The 24,122-nt window shown below is 47.6% G+C and overlaps 1 protein-coding gene across 5 annotated transcripts; it reads left to right on the top strand.

The window, feature by feature from the left end:
- Positions 1-874: 874 nt before the first annotated feature.
- On the top strand, positions 875-20,376 carry GTPBP1 (GTP binding protein 1). 5 transcript variants are annotated; one of them, XM_050323542.1, is made up of 13 exons: positions 875-1,088; positions 6,501-6,612; positions 9,043-9,223; positions 10,237-10,585; positions 11,029-11,152; positions 13,086-13,200; positions 13,661-13,805; positions 13,948-14,130; positions 14,948-15,083; positions 15,616-15,794; positions 16,277-16,474; positions 17,596-17,637; positions 18,071-20,376. In XM_050323542.1, the coding sequence occupies exons 1-13, from the start codon at positions 894-896 to the stop codon at positions 18,161-18,163; spliced, it is 2,052 nt and encodes a 683-aa protein (XP_050179499.1). In that variant the 5' UTR covers positions 875-893; the 3' UTR covers positions 18,164-20,376. The 5 variants fall into 5 exon arrangements, with proteins under 5 accessions (XP_050179499.1, XP_050179500.1, XP_050179501.1 ...); XM_050323544.1 differs by lacking the exon at positions 875-1,088 and adding an exon at positions 1,220-2,485 and having other exon boundaries at positions 3,686-6,612; XM_050323546.1 differs by lacking the exon at positions 875-1,088 and adding an exon at positions 1,220-4,039.
- The last annotated feature ends 3,746 nt before the right edge of the window (positions 20,377-24,122 follow it).

Raw genomic sequence — 24,122 nt, 5'->3', positions numbered from 1 at the left:
CGCCCCCGGCCCCGCTCTGTGCCGCCGGCTGGAGCTGGCGGCGGGGGAGGAGCAGGACGGGCGGCTTCCCCCGCCGCTCTGTAGGGCTCACCTGCCGGCCCACAGAGCGCCTCAGCCAGGGAGGTTTTCTCCTGGGCGTTGGCGTCCTGCCTGCCGGCGGGCACTGCGAGCGATCTGAACACCGTGGGCTCGCATGGCATGGAGGCCTTCTGTCAGGAGCCCAGGGCGGAAGGGGCAGAGGGGCTCTTTTCCCACGCCGAGGGCTGTGGCGGAACGCCGGCCGGGACAGCTGGTTCCGCGGGCAAGAAAGACAACCGGCGCGCCCTCCCCGTGCCATTGTCTCACACAACTGTCAGTGAAAAATCTTCTCTTTCTCATTGGCTAGTCCGAGAGAAAGCCCACCCACTGGGGTGGGTCCTGTGGCAGCATCTTCCTCCCGCCCGTCGCGGGATTGGCTGTGGGGGCTGTTTGTCCCGAGGCCCAGCCCTGCCGCTGGACAGCGGCCCGGCACGTCGCGCGGGCTGCGCTGTGTATGTGTGTGTGTGTGTATGTGTGTGTCTGTGTGTCTCTGTATGCGTGTGTGTATATGTGTGTGTCTGTGTATGTGTGTGTGTCTGTGTCTCTGTATGTATGTATGTATGTATGTATGTGTATGTGTGTGTGTGTGTGTGTGTGCGTGCGTGTAGCAAACAAGCCGAGCTGGCACCGCTGCTCCCATTGGCTTCGCGCGCTCCGAGGGGGCGTGGCCTCGCCTCACGACTAGCCAGGGCCCCGCCCGCCGCAGCCATGGCAACATGCAAATCGCACCGCTCGGCCTCCGGTGATTGGTGGGCACCGCCTTGGCGGGCTGGGGGCGGGGCCGGGGCGGGGGAGAGGAGGACCGGGCAGGGAAGATGGCGGCGGCGGAGCGGAGCCGATCCCCGGTTCCCGGGGGCTCCCCGGTGCCGGCCTGTATGTTCGCCCCGGAGCCCGGCTCCCCGGGCGGACGGCCTCGCGTGGCAGCGGCTGCCTGCCCCCTCCGCGCCGCCTTCGACGGCGAGGACGGCGAGGCGCTCAACGGCGAGCCCGAGATCGACCTCACCAGCAAGGTAGGCCCGGCGGGGGGGCGGGCGGCGGCGAGCGCCATCACCCCGCCGGGCCCCCGCTGCCCTCCTCCCCGGCCGCCGCCGAGGCCCGGAGGACTGCCCCCCCAGCCTGTCCGCTGGCCGCACGTCAGGAGAGCGAGGGACTGGGGCCCGCCTGGCTCCGCCGGAGCGGGAGGCTCCCCCGAGGGTTCCCCCTGCCCCGGCATCACCCGGGCGAGCGGCAGAGCCCGCGGTGCCTGTGGAGGCGGCCGGGAGAAGCGCAGTAAAGTTGTGCGTGCCCCGGCCGGGACAGGAGGCTACTGGCAGGCTGCTCCTCCCGGCGCCTTCCCCCCCGCGGCAACCCGGGGGCATCGCCGGCCTGCGGCTGGTGCAGCATCTTCAGCGAGCGCGGGTTGTGGAGCTGACAGCTGCTGCAACGACCCGCTGACGTTTTCCTCCGCGCTGGTGCGCTGTAGTTATCTCTGCTGCCAGTTGCACTAGTTCCTGGGGCTTTCTGCGCAATCTTAAAAAAAGGTCAGAGCTCCTAACTTTTGAGCGCAAGTGCTCGGTGACAGGAGTGCCTAGCTCTTGCGTACAGGGTTAAGTTCAACACAAAAAGCTTGGTTCACCTTGTGCAGTTCCTTTCTAGGGTCCCAGTGACAGAACTGTATGATGGTCTTATTTCTGTCAGAACCAGTTTTCACTTTCATCTTGCAGGAAGGTACATGGTAGTAATACGCGCGTGCCTGAGCCTGCCACAGACTACATTAGCTGCCTTTAGACACTGTCTTCTGTTTTTTTCCCAGTTGGACGATCTCTTTAACTATATACCTTTTGCTGCTATGGTTTGATGTACTGTGGTACTGTCTCCCACATTAAAGTCTCTTGAAAGCTTGTTTTTGTCCACTTGTAATTATGTGACCCAGAAGTCAGCATAGCTGGTGTTTCCTCCTAGTTTTCTGCCATGCCTCCTCTTCATGCTTTCAACTGAAGTTGTTCCAAAGTCCTGGACTTTCTCACTCTCTGTGCCCAGGAAACTGGAGAGAGAGGAATTGTGGTGTGTGTGGACATATTTTATAATGTAGGACTGTTTTAAAGCAAATGTTATGAAGATGTCTTATAAGATAGTAAAGAACAGAAGTCAAGCCTGCAGTATCTATTAAGCCACCTGTTCACGCCTTAATGAGCTGGACAAGATTTTTATACAGGATGCCAGTATTGATCTGTGCTTTGTCTCGGATGTGACTGATGTGGAAGAGGGCCAAGGAGGATGCCGAGGACCGCATCACTGGTTCTTGACAGCCAAGAACCTGACCAAAACACTGTCAAAGAGAGAAGAATGCTTTTCTCCCACGAACTGCATTTGTGGTGTCAATCCATCTTCCATTATTAGAAATCTGCAGGCACTATGGAGGTGGTAGGTAAGCACTTTTTTTTGACCTTTTTTTTTTTTTTTTTGAACTTATTATTATTTGCTTTTCCATTCAACATTGTGCACCTACTTTCTTTTCCCTGGACCTTTCATTCATTCTCATCTTGTATGAGAGCTAAAACTGTGAGCTCTGCTCTGTATCTCCAAGTTAATCTCCCACTGTGTACTCAAAACAGCAATCCCATATCGTGAGAATGCAGTAGCTAACATCTGTCCCCCGATCACCCTCTTCTGTTCTGTCTTCCCAGCTGAATTGCTCCCCTCCAATCCATGCTTAAAATGGGAACTCCCACTGCAGTCAGTTTGTTGCTAATTGCTACTTCTGTCCTGGTCTGACCCACCCCTTGGCTGTTACATACTTGTCTCCCAGTCCCCTCCCAGTGCGTTCACTGTAAGGTGAACGGATCGCTGGGATTCAGTTATCAAGTGCTCCTTGTCAGCTGGTCAAGCAAACAGTTCCATTAATCAGCACAAATTCATTGTTGTTTTGATCTTAATGGGTGTTTGTTTTCTCATCAGTGCCAATACACTGCAGCAGTAATCAACTTCTAGGTCAAAAACCAAATCACACGTCACTATTAGTGAAACTCATACTTCTGTTAGATCTACATTGACAATAGAACATTAATAGCACTTGAACTGTGTATGTCCACAGGGAATAGAAATCAGAATATGACGTTACAGAAGGTGCCTTTTCCCTGACCTCCTGATGGCTGGTGGTGGCCTTCCAGCCATGCAAAACGTCAGGCTCTGTTTTTCCAATAAAGAGCAGCACTACCTACCACATAGTATTTGGTTTGCCCTCAATGTTTATATTTTGTCCGCTTTATGGATATAGGATGCTTTTTGTAAGGACTGCCTGTATTAGTGCTGCGATAACCCAAGCTCCATCCTGCTGGTCTCTTGAAATTGCTGTTAATTAATGCTATGGCCTCTTGCTTGCTGTTGGGCAGTGCAGAATGGCACAGTCCAATCTGTTCCCCAGGAGTAAGCTCAGGCAGCTGTAGCTGTTACCCACCTCTGGTGTGTGTTAATCCCAAAAGCGATCAGAGGAAAGGTGGTCAAAGCCACCTCTCCCCAGAGATGGGGAAGGGACTTTGGAGACTGGCATCTCAAACTTGTGAGATATGTTTGCTTCTGCTGTCTTAAGAATAAAACAATAACTGGTTTTTACTTTTTTGCCCTGTAGGAAATCTGAGGTTTGCTAGATCCGCATGGCTCCTACTGATAACTGCTCAGTGCCTGGCAAAGTGGAAGGAACAAAACGGAATGTTTTTGACTTTGTGCAAATCCCTGAAACACACCAATATGTAGTGCAAGCATGGAGGGGGTTGCTCAAAGGTGAAAAGCGAAAAAAGCAGAGGGGCCGAAATGGAGGGCCTCTCTCCAACCAAGAAGATGGCAAAGACCAGACTCTCTCTGCCTAGGAAGCTAAAGAGACCTTCAAAACAGCACATCAAGTCTTGCAGTGGCCCAGGAAACTGCAGAACGGGCTGAGGCTGTGGCTGCAGAAGGAGTTAGAAATACTGAACAGCATGGAAAGGTGTGATCCATGAAAGCTGCTATTTGATCTACACCTACTTCTCCTGATGTTCCCCTATGTCATATCAACCATAAGCTTCATGGGCCCCAGAGTAACCTTTGAAGGCAGTCTACCAATGGAACACCCTTTAGCAGCACCTCTGCATACCAGTGAAAGCAGCAGGGTGGGAGAACAGTATTTTGTACGTGGGCTGGTATTGTTTGGGCCCTCCAGCCCTCCTGCCTGGCAACATGAAGAAAGGGTACAACAAGCTGCTCAGCGGAAATGTCCCTTGGTACTTGTTATGCACCCTGCCTGCTCACACTGTTGAAGCACTTGAACTCAGAGAAAAATAAAGCTGGTGATGAGACTTGAAGACACTGAACTGTGCCTCTGCGCTGGTGGCCCCTGTTATTCTGTTGACCTTTATTTGTGTGACAGCCTATTTAATAGATCTTTCTGAGTCCCTGACCTATGCTGGTGTACTGGTCTAAGCAGCGAGCCTGTCTGCTCTGCTTCCAGGAACTCTTGAAAGTACTTGCAAAGCAAAACAAACCCTAGACATTATAACACAGCCTTCCGTTCCTGCCTGGATCAAGCCTCTGAACAGTTGCTGATTTCCCTCTCAATAAATTTACATCCTGTGGTTTCCTGCAAGAAGAAAACAAAACTGAAAGAAAAACTAATAAAGGCAAAACTCAGTTTATTTGTAGCATGAAATAGAAAGACTATGTGGCCTTCCAGATCAGAGTGTTTTAGTACCATTTGCAGACCATGCCAAGTAGTTAAAAGCCTTAGGTAGGGCATGTGTCCAAAAGGGGCACGTGAAGGTGATTGTCTCTCTTGTAGCTATGTGGCCCTTGCAGACACATCCATGCTCTCTGCCAGACCCTTACCATCTGAGGAAAGTGTTGCTTTGGCTGCCTTAAACCTTCTAACCAGCACCTGCTGTCTGCTTCAGTTTCCCATATGCTGCTTAAGTGTTATTTGTGGGGTTTTGGGGTTCCCTTACACTCTAGGTTTCCAATGAAGGCCTCTATCAGCTATGTAGTGGTAGTAGTAATAGTGTTAGTAAAGGTAGTTCCTCCCTGAATACATGCTGTGTTAGCTGTGCTAATAAGTCAGGCTGTGTTACAGAATGTTGGGCAGACTTGAAGATGATACTGTGAACCGCTGTAAACCATGTGTTTTAGGCAAACTTAGCACGGATTTCAGGCTGGCCTTAGTGTGTAGCCAAGGGAAGTACATCTTTTAGGATGTGATTTTGGAACGTGTGTGTAGGGACAGCTGGTGAAAGCGTGGATGTCATTTAGTGTTGTAGCATGGCACTGGTGGGCCTACCCATAGGACTGTTGGTGTGTGACAGCCCTTACAGCTCTTACTAGATAGAAGTGCCTTTGAACTGCAGCAATTGAGCCACTGTACCAGGATGCTCGGCCACCAACAGACCTGTAACCATGGAGGCATCCAGAGAGGAAGTAGCCTGGGTGATGTGAGGTCTCCTTGGTCTGTCACTGCCATGCCACCATTGTGGCTGCTCTGTGCCAGCGTCCTCAGCTTACTGTGTGAGCGATACGGGTTTTTGCCAGAAGGGGTGCTACACCATTCTGTTCTAAGAAAAGTCATTTCTGAAGCCCTGTCTCATTGGCCTCATTTTCTTCTTTGTTTCTGTCTTATTTTTTCATTCTCTTGATGCCTCTGCAGGGAAGGGCAAAGGAAGTTGTGGTTATTGCAATAGCTGCAGTCAAAGCTTGTTGGTAGCACAACTGCTGACTTGCAAAACTGCAGCTCTCCACTGGTGAAACCTGCAGATGTGCTTGTGCAAACTGCTTTGTATGTCTGTCCCTCAGCACTGTAGTTGTAAAGTAGCTAAAATTCTCTTAGGAGTTTGAAAATAATACTTACTGATGTTCTCTTCATTCTCTCTGCCCTCTCAGAAAACAAAAGAGGAAATTAAATATGTGAAAGACTTTTGAGATGTTCTAGATTTTAGTGCCTTGGTGTGCTCTGCAGTGAGGTCTGGCTGGCTTCCTCTGTCTGTCCCATCATGTTCTGTGGGAGCAGCAGCACTCTGTGCAGTAGGGACTGTGGAGTACCCAGCTGAGGAATTTCAGTGGAGAAAATATCTCCTCCCCTTTCTGTTTTCCTTGCATAGAAACATACTGGAGTGTTCATTTAAATGTGGCTTTTAAACATTGGTTACATCAAAATGAGATGCTTGGTATTCTTACTTGCTTTGAAGTGTGTCTTCCAGCATGAATGAACTCTGAGCTCAGACAAACAACCTTGTGTAGTGTCACAAGGAAATAGCTGACAGCAAAACTGGTTTAAAAGCAAAACAAAACAAAACCACCAGAAAGCAGTCCTGGAAAAAGAGCCCTTCTCTTTCAATAAAGCACATGGATTTATTATCCTTGTAACTAAAGCTGGTTTTGAAATTGTTAGCTTGGCATCTGCAAATGGATATTTAATCTTTTTCCAGCTGGTGATGGTGAGTCCGACTTCAGAGCAGTATGACAGTTTGCTCCAGCAGATGTCAGAGAGGATTGATGAGGGATGTGGGGAGACCATCTATGTCATTGGGCAAGGATCAGGTGAGTATAGCTTCTTCAGGAAAACAACAAAACCCATCAAATTATAAGAAAAACCTAGTTTATCTAACTGCTACTGAAGGTAATGCTTACTTTTCCAGAATAATTTGGAAACCTCCATAAAGTATAGCAGAGTATGTGGGATAGATTTTTTTCTTTTATTTCTGCCAGCAGCTGTCTTACGTAGCAGAGCTAAACATATTTTTTGTATAAAATCATACAAGTTCTCTTTTGGAAACAAGGCATGTCTTGTCTTGAGCACACCAGGAAAAGACTAAAGGTCTAAGAACATAGTAACAGTTTTAGTACAGGTGTCCTCATTGTGTACGAAGGTCTCATTCTGTCTGGTTTTGTTCACTGCTCCATTGGAAATAACATATTTTCACCCCACAGGAATGTATTAGAGATACTTCAGACAGCCAAAATATATGCTGCTGACTTTGTTAGCATGTGTCTGTACTATGGAGGGGAAGATTTTCCTTTTCTCAGCATGAGGCCTTTATTGCCACAATAATTTGTGTGTCACCACAGTCATTTGTCTTTGCAGATTTTAGCAGTTAGCACAGATTACCTTTTTGTTCTTTTTGACAATTTGAATATTTTCATCTGATGCTGGTAAAATAATATTGAATGTGGCCTTGCTTTGAAATTAAAATTTCTGAATATAAAATAATTGGCTATCATAAGGTTAAAGGCATGTTTCAAATATACTAGATACGTGCTGGATATGAAGTTGTTATGATCAGCCATTCACTGTGTTTGAGGAATAATATAGAAATCTGGTTGTGGGTATCAGGTTTGGCTGAGAATATGGAGGGAGAGAGCTGTGTTACCTCAGAACTGTGTCTTTTTGGGTTTCTTAGAGTCTTGAGAAGAGGCCAACATAGAAGAGAAGCCAGAATTAGATGGCCAGTGGTCATGCAGCCAATAAATATCACAGGAATAATGCTCTTGCCTCCTGGCAAGCTTCCCACATGTAGTCTGATTCATTGGTGTTTGGGATAACCACATCTGCAGTGGAGATTTAGCTAATCAGGCTAGTACCCTCTTTTTCTTCTAGGATAGTCTTGTGAGGGTGTTAACTGGTGGTTGTTGTGATGATGTACTTAGAAGTAGGCATTTGTTTCCTAAAATATGAGCTTAAACTTCTGACTTCATTTTGGGTTGCTGCATAGTCAAGGAAGATGGGGATATATAACAGAGAAAGAATCCTGGTATCCCTGCCACTGTCTCTCCTTCTAATTCACTTGATTTTGGTCATCCCAGATAACCAACTTGGCAGACTGAGAAGTGAATGAAGACTGCCAGGAAGCTCACTGCTTCACCAGTGGCAACTCTTCCATTTCTCCCTTGGCTCTTACCCTCTCCTGTCCCCTACGTCTTGTTCCCCTTCTATGACCCAAAACTCCAGCCATGATGCTTTTTGTTTTCCTCACCATCTCAACAGCTTCTCAGCCGGCTTATGAGCTAGGTTGGAAATCACCCAGTAACTGCTAGTTTTGGAGCTGTGTAGTAGTTAACATGCTGATTAGTTTGTGCAAACTGCAGTTACTGCTTACCAGGTGATGAGTCAGCCATGCATATGAACACGCACACACCCAGTAGCTTTGGTCCTTCAGGTGCAGTGTGGCCCTCCACTTTGTTTGTTGTTTTGTGGATTTTTTTTACCCACAGAGGAGATTCTGGCCTGAAATCTGTGTACCTTCACAGCATCTGGGTTAGGAAAGAGGCTGTGGTGGCCTTGACATTGTCTAGGTAGTTGCCACTGGCTTGATCAGACTGTTGGCTCTTTGCTTGGGTGAGCTGTTCGGAGGAAGCACTGCCTCCTTGGTTTTTTCTGGTCCCATGTGCTGTCAGCATTTTTTTCAAGTACCAGGATGAAGGCCAAAAACATTGTTTTAACTGGAGTACGTGGGGGCTGAAGAAATTGCTGTGCCGGCCAGACTTGCAGAAAGCGTTTACTTGGGGTGTGGTTTTATAAAACAAGGTGATTGTTAACATTTGTCCCACGTTCCCTGGTTAATTGTGGTGATATTTCAGTCAGAGCTTTCATTTCGTTAACGCTTTACCCTTTATTGCAATGCGAGAGGAGATATTTCGTCTGACTGAAGGACACAAAGTACCTTCAAGCATGTGAAGTAAGGGAATTAGACAAAAATGTGTCTTTCTTGCCAGTCCATAAGTATTTGCTTGTAAAAATTGTGAAAACTCCTCTAGGTGAAAGATGGTGCTTTTCTAGCGTCTTTTAAGACTCAGAGTGAAAACCATCTCTTTTTATTTTGAGTAAAGGATGCTTGTTCTGTGTACGTGACTGACATCTCCAGTCCATGTATAAATCCTGATCGGTGTGAAGGTCCCAGGCAGGATGATGTTGCTGCTGGCTGTTGCGAGGTGGTGCTCACTGACTCTTCTTTCTCCTCAACACCACGCTAGATGGGACTGAATACGGTCTGAGTGAGGCAGACATGGAAGCGTCCTATGCCACGTTGAAGAGCATGGCAGAGCAGATCGAGGCAGACGTGATCCTCCTGCGGGAGCACCAGGAGGCAGGGGGCAAGGTGCGCGACTACCTCGTTCGGAAACGCGTGGGTGACAACGACTTCCTGGAGGTCAGGTGAGGAGCCAGGTGGAGCCAGGGTTAGTCAGCAGCTCAGCTGCATTTTTACTGTGTGAGCAGTCCGTGATGCTGAGCCAGCAATGCCGGTTCGAGTCTGGGTGTTGTAGCTACCCAACAAAGGGAATTGAGCCTGACCACTCCTTGCTAATGAAATTGCCTTTTTGTTGTTGCAGTCTCTTTTGTGAACAAACAGTTGGTGAAAATTTGCCTGTGTTTAGCAGAGGGCTGTTGCTGTCTGGGTGAGGGAGTCACATGTGCACATGTGTCACTATGCATGTGCACATATGCACACTGCTGGAACACAATGCTGTTGACTAAGGAATCAGTTCTATTCCAAGACTGTGATGATCCAAGTCACCTTTTAATGGACATGTACTAGCTTATATAACATGACTTGAGGGTCTGCCCAGACCTGGATGGAGTGGCTTTCCAACATTTGCCAACAGCCATAATAGCCACCTTGATCAGAGTCAAAGAAACAGCTTGCTGTAGGAGATGGTTTTCTCCTAAAACATTTCATTATTATTTGAGCTTTTCCTTTTCTGGGAACAACAATTTCCATTTTTGTGCTCTACTTAGCACTTGGTGCTATTGCGACATAAGGAATGTCAGAAAGGCAGAGATATTCTAGATCGGGTTGGGATTTAGTGTTCCTTTTGAATTGCCACAGTGTATATGTTGGATTACAGAGACAAGGAGGTGGAAGAGAGACACTCTGTATGGCATCAGGCAATGTCAGGTTCAGTTGACCTTGTGCTGAACACCAGTGACATGTTTCCACAGTCTTTTGCATCCCAGTCCCCAGAGTTTATGATCTCTGCTGTTAATAAATAACTGTAAAAGAATCTCTGCTCTGCTTGTGAAGGCCTAACGTTTTTTAATCTCTGTTTAAAGGATAGGGAGAAATAAACAGTTATTCGCAGGAGCAGTGATGTTTGGGGTTTTTTGCTTGCTTGTTTGTTTCCTCAGGTATTGTATTTTACCAGGTTTCTTTTTCCTTTCCCCTCCAGGGTAGCAGTGGTTGGCAATGTGGACGCAGGAAAGAGCACATTGCTGGGTGTCTTGACTCACGGTGAGCTAGACAATGGCCGAGGCTTTGCTCGGCAAAAGCTCTTCCGCCACAAGCACGAGATTGAGTCAGGCCGCACCAGCAGCGTGGGCAATGACATCCTGGGCTTCGACAGCGAGGGCAACGTGGTGAACAAGCCCGACAGCCACGGTGGCAGCTTGGAATGGACAAAGATCTGTGAGAAATCCACCAAGGTCATTACTTTCATTGACCTGGCTGGTCATGAAAAGTACCTGAAAACCACCGTCTTTGGCATGACTGGCCACTTACCTGATTTCTGCATGCTTATGGTAGGTAGCAAGAAAGATGTGCCATACCAGCTGGAGTGGGGCTGTTCACAGCTTTAACAGCCTCGACTTCTTTCCTATTGCAAAGTCCTTGTGGGGTTATGGAGGGAGGCAGCATCTCGCATTGCTGGGGAGCAGAAGTCTCTGTGGGTGTCTCTCCAGGACTCTGAGGCAAGTGCCACAAAGCTGTCAATCCCAGACAGTCCCAAGGTTTGTGATTCTTGAAAATGGAAAGATTTCTAAATTCTAGAAAACCTTGTTAAAAACTGGGAGAAATGAGTCCTTTGCCAGCGTCCAACAGCATTTGAGATGAGCTGAGATTGCTCATACGGTCACAGTGTACATCTACAATCTAATCACAGTCTACTGCACATCTGGCACAAGGTCTTCTCTGTAACCCAGCAGGAGGAACATTTACATCCCTGTGTCTTATATCCCTGGTATAGGTTGGCAGTAACGCTGGGATTGTTGGCATGACCAAGGAGCACTTGGGCCTGGCGCTTGCGCTTAATGTTCCCGTCTTTGTTGTGGTGACCAAGATTGACATGTGCCCGGCCAACATCCTGCAAGGTGAGTCCTCTAGGCTCTCTCTAGGGCTGTTTCTTACCTCTGTATGTGCTGCTGTCCTCTGCTTGGGTTCAGGAATTACTGCTGGAGAAAAACTGCTTTATCTGATTTTGACTGCATACTAAACACCTTCCAGCAATCTATCCTTTTTCCCTTGCCCGTTTTGCAGGTGCTTCACTTGGAGTCACCATGTCAAAAATACCCATGTTGGGGGACTCAGCTGGGCAACCTGAAAGTGTTTCCTACTCTAAGAGGAGCAGCATACAGTTGGGGTTGGGGCTTTGCTTTCTCTCTGGGTATTTAAACCTGGAGAAAAAATCTGGAAGTTCTTTTGAAAGCTGCTCTCCTCCTTGCCCATAGTTTGAGTGTGATCTGACGCTGTGACCGGACTTGTTCTCCGGCAGCTGGTAACGAAGGGGCAGCTGCTTGTTACATCCTGCTCACCTGGGCACTTCTTAGGTATGCTGGTGTAACTTCAGCAGCTCCTTCCTCTGTCTGAACAACCAACACTTAATAAATCGTGGTTTGAAGCAGCTGCATGTGTGGGCTATGGTAGCAGAATGGGAGACAGGACTAGACACAGGCAGGGATGGCAATGAATAGTAGGGGCTAGTGATTTTTTTTGTTTCTCAGCAGCAGTTAAAGCAGCACCTCTAACCCCAGCAGTGACCCATTAACCCATGTTTGATATTTTTTCAGGCAGTGACCAACTCTCACCTTTGAAATTCTCTTTAAGCATTTCTTACACCTCACAGGAATATTCTTTAGTTAATTGGAAGAATGTTTTCATTTTTTTGATAACCAGTCCTAAGAATCAGGCAAGTGAATGCTCCCAGTACTGAGTTCATTACTGTAAAAATCCCAAATATGTTTCAGGTAAATACAAGCATGTGAACAGAAGATAATCTAAATATCTCTAGAGTAGTTACTTGGCAAATAAATGTAAGGCCTGAATATAAGGTAATAACCGGGAAGGAAGAAGAACATTTGGTTCCATGTGAGAAGAGAAGAGCTGGTCCTGGGAGAAGCCACTCCCATGACAGGCTCTGTTTAAAGTAAAGACACAAGATTTGACTCAAGTGTAACTGTGAAGAGCAGATGGCATGATTAGATGTTTGTGTTTCAATATCCAAAACATTAGTTTTCCATAGGCAATCATTTGTTCACAAAAACCCATCTAATTGGATGACAATTGTAGAATATAAATAACCTGCTCTTTTAAGTCCTTACTACCCTTTTTTGGTTTTTCCTCATTTATTGTAAGGTACTTTGCAGGAGGCTGATGCCAGTGCACCAGGTAATGCCCCTGCTGGCTCATAGATGCGAGGCTTAGAAAATACTTGAAAAAGAGGCAAAAGATGAAAGTTATGAGTCATGAGATTTACCCCAAAACAGTGATTTCCAAATCTGGTCCACCCACACTGTTCTGGTCTACAATGGTGATCTTTACCTCTTTCATGCTTCTCCAACCTCCTAGGGCAAGCTGACTTCCAGGAAAAATGTATTGAGGTGTGTTTGGTCAAAATTGATTTCTGAATCACATGTTCTCAAATATTTCTGTTCCTGAGTCCTGATGGTTTTCATTTAATTCAATATGAAAAATCCTTTATAGGAAGAGGAAATACCTTGTAACTGCTTAAAGCTACTAATAGACAGCTATAAAATGTCTACTTCACAGCATTGCACTTGCAGATGCAAACTTGTCTGTCTGTTCGTGTATGGTGTCGCTTGGCAGCAGGCTAGCTGGCATGAAATGGAAGATGGAATGGCTCCTAAGTCCTACCTGGGCTGCAGCAAACTCATAGTCTCACCTTTAGCCATCTTCTCCTGTCTATTTGTGGCCAGAGCACCCGTCTCCCTTCAGGGAGAGACCCCACAAAAGTGATTTGTAAAGACGGGAGATGCTGCCCTAACAATATTCATTTCACCCTTTAAGAAACCCTGAAGCTGTTACAGCGACTGCTGAAGTCCCCAGGGTGCAGGAAGATTCCCGTGCTGGTTCAGAGCAAGGATGATGTCATTGTAACAGCCTCCAACTTCAGCTCAGAGAGGTAACGGGAGTAGAGGAGAATCATTTCTCTTTCGATCCTATTTGGAGACTGGGTGAGGAGATTCAGAAAGAGAGTCCCATTGTCTAGATGTGTGAAGGTTGCATCTGCCATGTGGTGTGTTGATTCCATAAGAGTGTGTTGATTCTGAGGTTGACCTGCTTGTGTTCCCCTCTCTGAAACAGAAGTGAGAGGCTGCTTCTGGGCAGTCTGCAGAAGACGGCAGGGCATTCGGCTTCCTTCAGTCCTGGAACCTTACACATTATTCCAAATGTCATTAGAAGGCAGAGGCAATGTTGCAGGTGTTCAAACATGGGGTGTTGTGCATCTGACTGCTTGCCAGGCTCTCCCTTCCTAGCACTGTGTTTTGAATTCAAGTCCCAAGATTTTGGATGTCTCCCTACGTGTGGAAACCTGGGTAGGAAGGTGAACTAACTCCATTTTCATCAATTTTCCTTTACAGGATGTGTCCGATTTTCCAGATTTCAAATGTTACCGGGGAGAACCTAGATTTGCTGAAGATGTTTCTTAATCTCTTGTCTCCACGGACCAGTTACAGGGAAGAAGAGCCAGCAGAATTCCAGATAGATGATACTTACTCTGTCCCGGTAAGGGGCCTGGTTTTTGGAGGAATGTTCTGTTCCCTCTTTCAGGTCGAAGAAGGTATTTTCTCTAGAGAGGGGAGTTCTAGAGCTATTCTGTCTGCCTGCCTGAGTAACCCCAATTACTGTTTTTTCTCCTTTGGCATAGGGCGTAGGAACAGTTGTCTCTGGGACGACACTAAGAGGCCTCATCAAGCTAAATGACACCCTTCTGCTGGGGCCAGATCCCCTTGGCAACTTCCTACCTATTGCTGTCAAGTCCATCCACCGCAAGAGAATGCCTGTCAAAGAAGTGCGAGGAGGCCAGACTGCCTCCTTTGCTTTGAAGAAGGTGAGATGATCTTCTCTAGACCCCCACAAAAGGAACCACCCTCTAATTTTCAAGTGTTCTCAGAGATCAGCTACAATAAGACTGTTTCTGCAAACCTCAGCTGCCTCACTTTGCAGTGGAATAAAATCCCATAGAACTTCTGTGGATTCTACATCCTGGTTGTTCCTCCTGAGAGCTGCCAGGCCATAGCAGTGCCCCTAGGCAATGACAAATAGTGTTGGAGATATCTAACAAAGTGAAGGTACTGCAAGAAAAGTCTCCTTTTGTGCTGGAACTGCATTAATATCCTGAGTAGTATATTTACACTATTCCTCTTGGCTTGTAAGACCAACTGCATGATTTGGGATTTAAAAATAAGCAAAAATTGATGAAATTCCCCTTCCGAAAAGGTTTCTGTCAATAGAGGCTCCAGTTATTTTGAGGGGATATAGTTTAAACTACACCATACTTCATGTGTTCAGGCTTATCGTGTTGTGTTAACAGACGTCGTGCTCTTAGAGAGATGATCTGCTTGGGTAATGTGTAACCAGAATGTATGTTTTGCTTTTAAAGGAGCAGTGAGGTACGTGTGTCAGCGTCCAGCATTCCCAGCACTCTAACTGAAGCTGCCTTGGAAACTTCAGCTAAACTTGATTTTCACCACCTTTACATAACATCACATATGTAACATACTGTTAACAGTTCTTGTTTTGCCTTTTGGCGAGCGTGAGATAATATCTGTGAAATCTCTTAGGACCCTTCTGGATGCAGTCAGCCAGAGAAGTAAATTTCTTCCCTGGAGAATCATGCTGAAGTTTTTTGTGTCTCTGCTTTCCAGATCAAGCGCTCTTCCATCCGGAAAGGCATGGTAATGGTGTCACCCCGCCTGAATCCACAAGCATCGTGGGAGTTTGAAGCAGAGATTCTGGTGCTCCATCACCCCACCACCATCAGCCCACGATATCAGGCCATGGGTACGTGCCTCAGTGTTGTCTCGTCTTTGTTTCCCGGTGGTAGCAGTTGGTATCAGCTCTAGCCTGAGATAATTCTGCTCCTGAAGGCTCTGTCAACATGAATATATGCCACAGTTCCTGGTTTTGCCTTTCCCAGCAATGTGTGAGAGAGAGGGGAGGGAGCTGACAGAGGAGAGTGGAGGAGGTAAAAAGGAGATGTCTGCCCTCAAGTGTATTTGGAGCCTGCCTGAGGTGGATCTCCATGGTGCAAAGATTCTTCACCTTCAAATGCTGATGGAAAGATTCATTTTGGGTCCTGCCCTCTAGCTGAGCTGCTTGGTGTGTAGAATTCTGTTTAGGGTGCTTCAGGACAGGCACCATTCGAAGGCAGCTGTTCTAGATCATAGTGTTTTCATTTTGAGGGTTCAACAAAGGCAGCTGCGTGACTCGAGTAGTCTTTGCTGTAGGGCCACGAGCTGCCTTCGATGTCTGTCTGGAGCTCGTTCCACTAATGGCACTGGCTGTTGAAAGCCTTTGTGCATTACATTCGCAGTGCATTGTGGCAGCATCCGCCAGACGGCCACGATTCTCAGCATGGACAAGGACTGCCTGCGAACAGGGGACAAAGCCACAGTGCACTTTCGCTTCATCAAAACCCCGGAATACTTGCATATAGACCAGCGGCTGGTCTTCCGTGAAGGCCGCACCAAAGCTGTGGGTACCATCACTAAGGTAAAGGCTGAAGAGTCCAACTTGGTTTTGCCCATTAGCTACTTCTTACATTGAGAAGCCAGCAGGAGAATTTGGGTAGCTCTGGAAAACTGAGGGAAGAGGCTGTCCTTCAATTACAAACATCAGCCCTGACATGGGTTCTGGATGACCAGTGTGCTTCGTCATGTGGTGGATCTTTAGCTGGTGCGAGTGAAGGAATGTGAAGGTGGGGGGTAAACCAGGCCTCTGGTTCTTAAGGCTCAGTCTCTTTCAGACATCTTGTAGCTGGTCCCTTTGAGTCATGTTGTGGATGGTGGAGTGGCCTTTTCCTCCTGGTAAGAGTTCTTGAGGGCATCTTAGAGGCCTAGGTTTCTTTGAATAGCTGCTACATTCTATTGGTATAAATTCTCCTGAGGCTTTTTGTTAAAAAGCAGCACTGAACCTTGCCAGATCAGCCTAGCTGTTTTAATGCTGACTTTGGCCTCTCCATTTGCAATTTGCAGTTACTCCAGACCACCAATAACTCACCAATGAACTCCAAGCCACAGCAGATCAAGATGCAGTCGACCAAGAAGGGAACTGTTACAAAACGAGAGGATGGTGTTCCCGCCGCTGGGATGGCAGCTGGAGGCCCACCAGCTGGGGACGAGGCCCCCTCAACAGCTGCAGCACCACTGACAGCTACTGCCCTGCAACCATTGGTGAGTGAGGAAAACACCATGTCAGTCCTAGCTGTTTGCATCCTGATTTCCCCCTGCTGGCGGAAAGGCACTCTAAAGCACAGGCATTATGCGCTCATACCTTGAACTCTCCTTGGGATTCAGTGTGCCACATAAACAAATAGAAATATAAGTAGTCTCACAGCAGAAATTTTAATTCTCTGATGACTGACCCTATGGCTGACCTTTCAGCAGACAGCTGCTGAAGGTCCTAGGACGATTCAGGTTAGACCTCAGGAAATGTCTAGTCAAACCCCTTGCTCCAAGTAGGATTAGCTGTGAGGTCAGACCAGGTTGCTCAGGGTTTTATCCAGTCATGTCTTAAAACCCTCCAAGGGAAGACTGCACAACCTCTCTTCGCAACCTGTCAGTACGACTGTGCTCACAGGGAAGATGTGTCTCCATCATACCCAGTAGCTGAACTAGTGAAGCATCAAACAGCCAGTCACAGAATGGGTCTCTGATGTCTGAATGAGATGTAGAATATCCCTACACTAGAAAGTTAGAAGCTGAGTATTAGTCACAGGTCATCTGCCCTGTCAAAGAGGGAGGATGGAGATATCCAAGGAGAAGGAAAGGCTTATCTCTCCCTAGAGAAATTTATCCAGGTTGTTTTGTTGGTTAGGACCTCTCAGCTCAGCTTGTTAATGAAGGATACCTAGCCTTTTTGGCCTGAAAGAAATGGAAACTCAATTCTAACTGCAGGTTCTGGGAGCTATTTATCAGCTTTATTACTGATAGAAGACAGATCTTCTCCTTTTAGTGTACTTACCTAATAAGTGAAAGGTTCAGGAACTGACCCTGTTAAGAGACCTGGTCTCTTGAAGTGTTCCCCTTCTTAACTTCCTAACTAACTATGTTAGTTGCCATTGGTCGAATCTTTAGCCATGCTGGCTACTGAAAGAGCCCTCTGGCAAGGGTTCTCTCCCTCTGCACGTGCCTGGGTCTTCACACCAGTCCTCCATCTCCTCCTTGTCTTGTTGTAGCATCACTGTGGTTGTAAGTAGTGCTCCCAGCTTGCGTTTTGTTTCATCCCTCCCCCTGAGACTCTTGCTTTTGTTCTTGCTTACCTCTTCCTCTCTCTCCTTGCTGCTTCCACTCAGCCTGCCCTGGATGAAGAGCCCCATATCCGTGAGGGCAATAAGGTATTTGGCTGATTTCGAAGAAGAACAGTGGGTTTGCTGGCCTGAGGTTGGGAACGCAGTCAGATCAACCAGAGAGCTGTGGTAGGGGGGCGGGGGGCTCTCCTTCCATTCTGCACAAAGTCAAGGGAGCCTGAGGTCTTGATTTCCTGGATGCTGAAGCCCATGCCACCTGCTGGCTCTCTTTGGGAGTGAAGCACTCAAATATTGGGAAATCAAATCCTTCCCAGCTTGAAAGGCAGAATTTTATGGTGCATCTGTCTCTCCTCCTTCCCTCATGGTGTGTCTGTTTGCCTTACCTCCTTCCTGCAGTGGTAGGAAGCCAGCCAGTCACAACTGCCCTCCCGCTGTCTGAATGTGTGCATGATCCATCTGAGCTCCTGCTGTGTTGATTAAGGGGTCCCTTTGCACTAAAGTCAGTCTTCTTGTTTTTCAGTCAAAAGTCGGAGGAGGAGGCCGGCGACGTGGGGGTCAGCGCCATAAAGTGAAATCTCAGGGAGCCTGTGTGACTCCTGCCAGTGGCTGCTGAATTTCTTATTCCTCCCCTCTCTGAGGAATTCCTCCCCTTCTCTTCATTTCTTATCCAAAAGATCCAGAGCAGCTTAAACCAAAACCCATCCCAGCTGATTGGCTGCAGAAGAATCGTCCCTCCTCCCTGAAGGAAGCGATGGAGAGGAGCATAATTTATAAGCTAATGAAGGTGATGAGACACAGAGAACTGAGTAACTGACACCTTCCTCCTCCACCTGTTGACACATTTTTGTACATCATGAGCTTAGTTTTTATTCTTATTAGTTTTTATTATATTTTGTGTGCATGAAGATGAGAGGAGAGTCTGGATAGAACTGCAAAGAGCCAGTTAGTTGCCTCCCTCCTCCCTCACCCTTTTCTGTCCACAGGACTTGCTGCTCTCCCCCTGTTTGCTGTCTCAGATCCAGGGGTTATCAAACGCCTGAAATTTCAGACTTGCAAAGGTTAAAACACGTTGCTTAGGATGGCTCCATGGGGCACTGTTTCCTCACCACTGTGGCCCTGTGCCAAATATGTTTCTGGATTCCCTCCCTCTTGAACTATTTCTAAGCGGATTTAATTTAATGTTGTAGTGACTGAAGTTTGAAGAAGATGGTAAGAAAGTTCTTTAGTTGGAGATCTAAGAGGGAAACAAATTGCAAAGCAGTTCTTGATGTTAAATTCAGGGATCCTATGCTAAATATCCTTCTCAAATAATGTTGATAGCACTTAAGATTTTAATTAGCAACAGAGTTAAGTGGGCAGATGTATGCCCATCCTGTTCCCCTTCCCATTGTGCTGCTTCTCCGAGTGTTTGTTCAGTGCACATGGAAGCAAATCTAACCTGCCTCTCAAGGCTGCAGCATCTCAATTGACAGTATTAAGAATATAGTGCAGGAACACTCAGTCTGTCCCTTGAGCCAGAGAAAGCCTTCTCACCTCGACGGACAGAGGTCGCAGGTGGCAATATACCTTTGGAACAGAGACACCAGGCTAACGTGACCTCCCCTTGATTTTTTTACTACAAGATTTTCAAAATCTTTCTTGGAACTCAGTGGCCAAACTTCGCAATGGCAGAGGTAGGATTTGTCTTCTCTCCTCTTGACCAAAGAGGGCAGTGATGAATTGGTACCAAATTTATAGAAGTGCTTTCAGGATTGGAAGTACATAGTAATTCTTGTGACTTTTAATTTCATTGTTTTTTAAGATTGTATTTTATTTTAACGACAAATTCTCACTTCTCCAGGAAGGCCCTGCAAGGATAGTCTACAAATTACTGTTAGAATGTTTTTTTAACCCTGAGCTGTGCAAGTGATCAATTACCTACGTATTTTGATCTCCCTTCTAACCCTGCCTCTTCGCTTGGCTCTGGTGAGGATAGGAATTATGCTCTGCCAGCTTGTGGTGAGCTGTGGGAGTGTGGTAGCGTTTTGAGGAGGAGGAGGTGGCATCCTCAGCAAATCATGGCTCTCCCCAGCAGGTGTGGTCAGCCTCGGTTTCTCTGAGGGCTTCCTCCTCCAATGAAGGACTTGTGTTTTAATTAGAGAGACTGTAAAGCTTCTGTCCCTCCTGAGCGGGTTGTTCTTGTTTCTTACTCTGTGGCCCCTGTGTGGAGTTCATTCCAGTTCACCTTGAGATTCGAGGTGAGGCTTTCACACCGACCGAGCGGCAGCAGGATCAGGGGGCACAGCGCTTCTCCCGATGCCAACACCAGCACTCCAAAAGCATTAAGCGGCACGGGAGAGGTGAGAAACGTAGTTTGGAGATGAGGGTACTTTGCCTTAGAGACTGCAGTGACTTGAGCATGGGTGGGAGGGGGAGGTCAGACAGTCCTTTTTCCAAGCTATGTGCCTAAATACCAGCACTCTCCTGGCAAGGGAGGAACTATAGGCGGCTACAACACTAATAGCACCCGCATTGTGAGGGGGTGTGAGGTGTGGCTAAGCAGGGCATGAGGGCCTGGTTTGTTTGTCTTCTGGCCCTGTAGCAGCATCAAACTGCATCTGATTTCACTGCCCTCTGCTTCTGAGGGGAGCAGGGAGCTCCAGGCGGTTTTCTCTTTCTCCATTCCTTGTGCTCCAAATGAAGGAGACTGCCGAGACTGAAAGAAGGTTCACTTCAATTTGTGCAAAGGAGGTGGTGTGATCTCTCTTTTGTGACCAGCATTTAAAGATCACTCAGGCTGGCGTGATCTATAAAATAAATTTTAAAAAAGTTTGTTCCAAGTTAAAAGTGTGTCTTGTTGCTTTTTGTCACTCTGGAAAACCAGGCTGAAAGCCAGACAAAGGAGGTTTGCTTGGCACCAGCCTCCTTTGCTGGCTACAAAATGAGGCTGCATTCACAGTGACGGCAGGGGAGGGCATGGCATGGCACAAGAGAGCTGCTGCTGACAGCTTTTACTCTGAACAAAATTTAGTGCACCTTGGTGGCAGAGTGGTTAAATGAGAACAGCAGTGTGGTGTGAGCTGTGTGAGATGTGTATGAGTGCGTGTGGAAAGCAGCTATAGCAAATCATTTGGGGCCAGCTCCATCAGAGAACCTCTGCTGCAGGATGCAGCTTTAGCACAGCACTTGCACTGCCTGCATAGTGTGCTCCCTGGGCCCTCGCTAGGACTTGCACCTCACTTGTTTCTGCAAACACAGCAAGACTCCCCAGTGTTTGGAATGAGATTTTTTCTGCCTCATCAGTTTATCTCAGAGGTTCATGAAGGCTTTTTCTGCCCTGCACAGCCCTTTCACAGGTAAGTGTTGGGCTGGGAGCTGGTGGTAGCTGGAGCAGAGGCCCACACAGCCTTTCTCCTGGTGATGGCTGGTCCAGGGCCAGCACAGAGCAAGCCTGGCCCTAGGGTGACCTTCTGCGAGGAGCTGCATGTTACTCCTCAACACAAGCCTGCCTCCAAGCCCATCCTGGTTAAGCAGACAGGGTTGAGAACCTCCTCAAGCGAGTTCAATTTCCCTTTTTTTGCAGCCACCTTCTATGCTCTAGGTTAACTTTCTCATGCTGAGGAAAATTAAATATTTCCTTTCTACTTGCTCTTAGGTGCCTGCTCAGTAATTTACAACCCACGTTAGGGAAAAGAGCAGCCTGCAGCCACCCTTAATTGTGCTTTGTCAGGCTTTCTCTCCCTGCTGCTCCTCAGGGCCAAGCCAGGCTTCGCTAATGATAAGGCAAAGGACCGATGATGCCCAGGGAGGGCCTGGAGGTCACTGCAGGATGGACACAGCCACAGTCCATCACAGACCTATGTCTAGTAGAAGTCACTGAAGTCCCCAGGAATCTGAGTTTTGCCTCCCAGAGCCTTCTCAATGACAAGGTGACAACCGCTGACCCTAGAGTTAGAGTACATCAGGCTGAAAAATATGGATTTGCCCTAAGACTTCAAAGAATAGCTACAAGAATAGCTTTGTCCACCTACTAGCTGTGCATCATTCCCAACAGCAAATTCACTTACAGAATATCCAAATCTACAAAACAGGACAATTTTGATATAATTTATTTGTCTCGGTCTTTTTTTTTTTTTTTTTGCATAGGCATAAATTACAATCTGTTGATTAAAAAATAAAATGAACAAAACAGTGCAGCATTTGCAACAGGCTACAGCATCAAATACAAACTCCTGCCTATAACCATCTGTTTCTGCAGGGTTAATTTGTAACACGTGTGTAGGGCAAACTGAGAAGGAGGGAAAATAGAGGAGGGAAATGGAGTAAATAAGGAAAATCTGCTCCCACAGCTGTTCTGCATTTCTCCTGCCTCACCAGGCTCATCTTCTGCATCAGCTCTAGGATTAAATACCCTTGGGCAGAGATGTACATGCTGAAGCAGCAGTTTTATGTGCCCTCTTTTTTTTTTTTTGTAGCTCTGGGAAGTGTTGCAGAAATCCTGCAAGCTGCTGCTGGAAAGGCAGCTGCCCAGGCACTCAGTACAGGTACTCAGGCTGCAGCCCAGCACTGATGCTGAGTGTGGGGGCTGAAAAACTACATATAGCCTCAGCATATGTTCCTGGGGATCCTCACATAGGCAGCACCGTGAGGCCTCTAAAACCAGCTAGAGAAGAGCATAAAGCCCCAGGATGAGCCCTCACTGGTGTCTCCAGGGGGGTTTACCTCAGAACAGCAGAGACATTCATTTCCAAAGGACAGGGCAAGCTTGTCCTCTAAAGCCAAATGCTCCCTAACCCAGAGCCAGCAGTTAACACCCCCTTGGAAGGGGCAGAGACCCTGCTACAACTCCATTCTCAGGGAAAGAGGTCCCTTTTCCCACCTCTTACCAACATGCATGATTTACCACAAAACCATTTTTTCTTGGGCAAAGACTCCTGATAGTCCAAACCAGAGACCAGGGAGCCAGAAGAAACATTAAAGAAGGGGTTTTCCCAGCCTCATGGTTATGGCATTTGCTCCAGCAGCCAAAGGGAGAACTTCATCTCTGCTCTTTCTTTATCATTCAAATAAATACAGGAGCTGCTCTGCTGAGCCCAGAACAGGTCTAGGCATTCATAAAAGCACAGCTCCATGTGCACAGGGCACTCACGGACATGACTCCAAGGCAAGCAGGCAGCTGTAGATGAGTTTAAAATAACTTTGGCTGTGGATGCCAAGAATTAAGACTATGCTCAATATAGGAGAGAATTTATAGTCACTGGATCTGGCTACAGGTCAGCTTTCTCCCCGCAGCAGGGCCTCCCAGCTCTGCAGGAGGCTCCACAGGGTAATTTTAACCTTCTGGAGATGGGGCCATGCCCTCTGGGCTCGCTTCCCTTGCTTGGAGCAAGGGGACCCCTCGAGAAGGGATGTGCTGCCACCATCCTAATCCCCTCAGGGTGGCATGGAGCGGGGCAGGGCTCAGCATCTCTGCCCGATGATCAACATATTAGGGCATGATGAAGGGAGACACTTCCTCAGCCCCTTTCCCTCCTCTATGCCTACAGTGCTTTAAGCAGAGACCACCAGAGTGGGAATCAATACACAGTGCTCTCATGGTGCCAGGGGAAGAATGATACCAGCATCAGACAGGGATGAAATGCTAAATGTGAGCCCTTTAGCTTTTCTTTCAACAAAACACAAGACAAAGGTGGAGTCTGTAAACACCAAAAGAACATAAGCCAAACCACATGTGATGCAGGCAACTAGGAGGTGGAGGGGCCAGATGGCTCTGGCACTCCTCAGCCCAGGGAAGCTCTCTGTGCATCCTTTCTGCAAACCCCTGCTGTGGCTACCCCCCATCCACAACATGAGCACTGGCAGGATTTACATGCCCACTGCAGTCAGAACTCCCCATCCTGCTCCAGCACTGTCCTCCACAGCCAGGGCTCAGAGAACAGAGCAATGCCTGTGAGAAGAGGTAGGAGGGAAAGGCAGCCCTTCCAAGAGAAAGCAGGTCAAGCCTGCACCAGCCATCTGCCATCAGGGACCGGGAGCTGATGGAGGCAGTCCAGGGCACTGCAGGTGGGGGTGGCTCTGCTGCTCCCCAATGAGCAGAAGCACGTTGGCACCTGCAAGCCCCGGAGACTGCCCCATCTCCCACCCGAGAGACCTGCAGAGCACTGAGGCAGCAGTTCCTGCTTGCTGCTAACAGTCAAGTATACACAGTTGCAGCCATGAGCAAAAGGCCACAGCCACCCACTGCAGTCTCAGAGGACATCCAGAGCAAGGAGGGCAAGGAATGCCTCCAGCACCCCACCAGCAGCAGTAAACAGAGGACCCCATCTCCCAGGTCCAGCTACCAAGCCACCAACGAGGCCCATATTTCAAACAGCTCTGCTCCTCTTGTTCTAGCTTATCCTACTATGTGCGCTATTCTCCTACTAAACAAAGCTCTAGCCCTCTCCACATCTAAGCCACTTGCCCAAGTGGCACCATGTAACATTCTCCGGTTAAGTACAAATTGCAAGGAAAAAGTCTTTTTTCCCTTTGTTACTACAAAAAAAAAGAAAAAAACCCAACCCCAACACCCCAACTGTAAAATAACCCCCCTC

This window comes from Myiozetetes cayanensis, unplaced genomic scaffold (assembly GCF_022539395.1).
Source record: "Myiozetetes cayanensis isolate MyiCay16 unplaced genomic scaffold, myiCay2020 scf3, whole genome shotgun sequence".
NCBI lineage: Eukaryota > Metazoa > Chordata > Aves > Passeriformes > Tyrannidae > Myiozetetes > Myiozetetes cayanensis.
The sequence above is the reverse complement of the archived record's forward strand: the minus strand, read 5'-3'. Positions and strand labels throughout refer to the sequence as shown.

What these genes read in the sequence shown, in the direction of transcription:
- GTPBP1 (XM_050323542.1), top strand. Translation starts at nt 894, where the DNA reads ATGGCGGCGGCGGAGCGGAGCCGATCCCCGGTTCCCGGGGGCTCCCCG. An exon ending in TCCAACTTCAGCTCAGAGAG is followed by an intron (nt 13,201 to 13,660) that starts GTAACGGGAGTA and finishes TTTCCTTTACAG; the next exon opens with GATGTGTCCGATTTTCCAGA. An exon ending in ATATCCGTGAGGGCAATAAG is followed by an intron (nt 17,638 to 18,070) that starts GTATTTGGCTGA and finishes CTTGTTTTTCAG; the next exon opens with TCAAAAGTCGGAGGAGGAGG.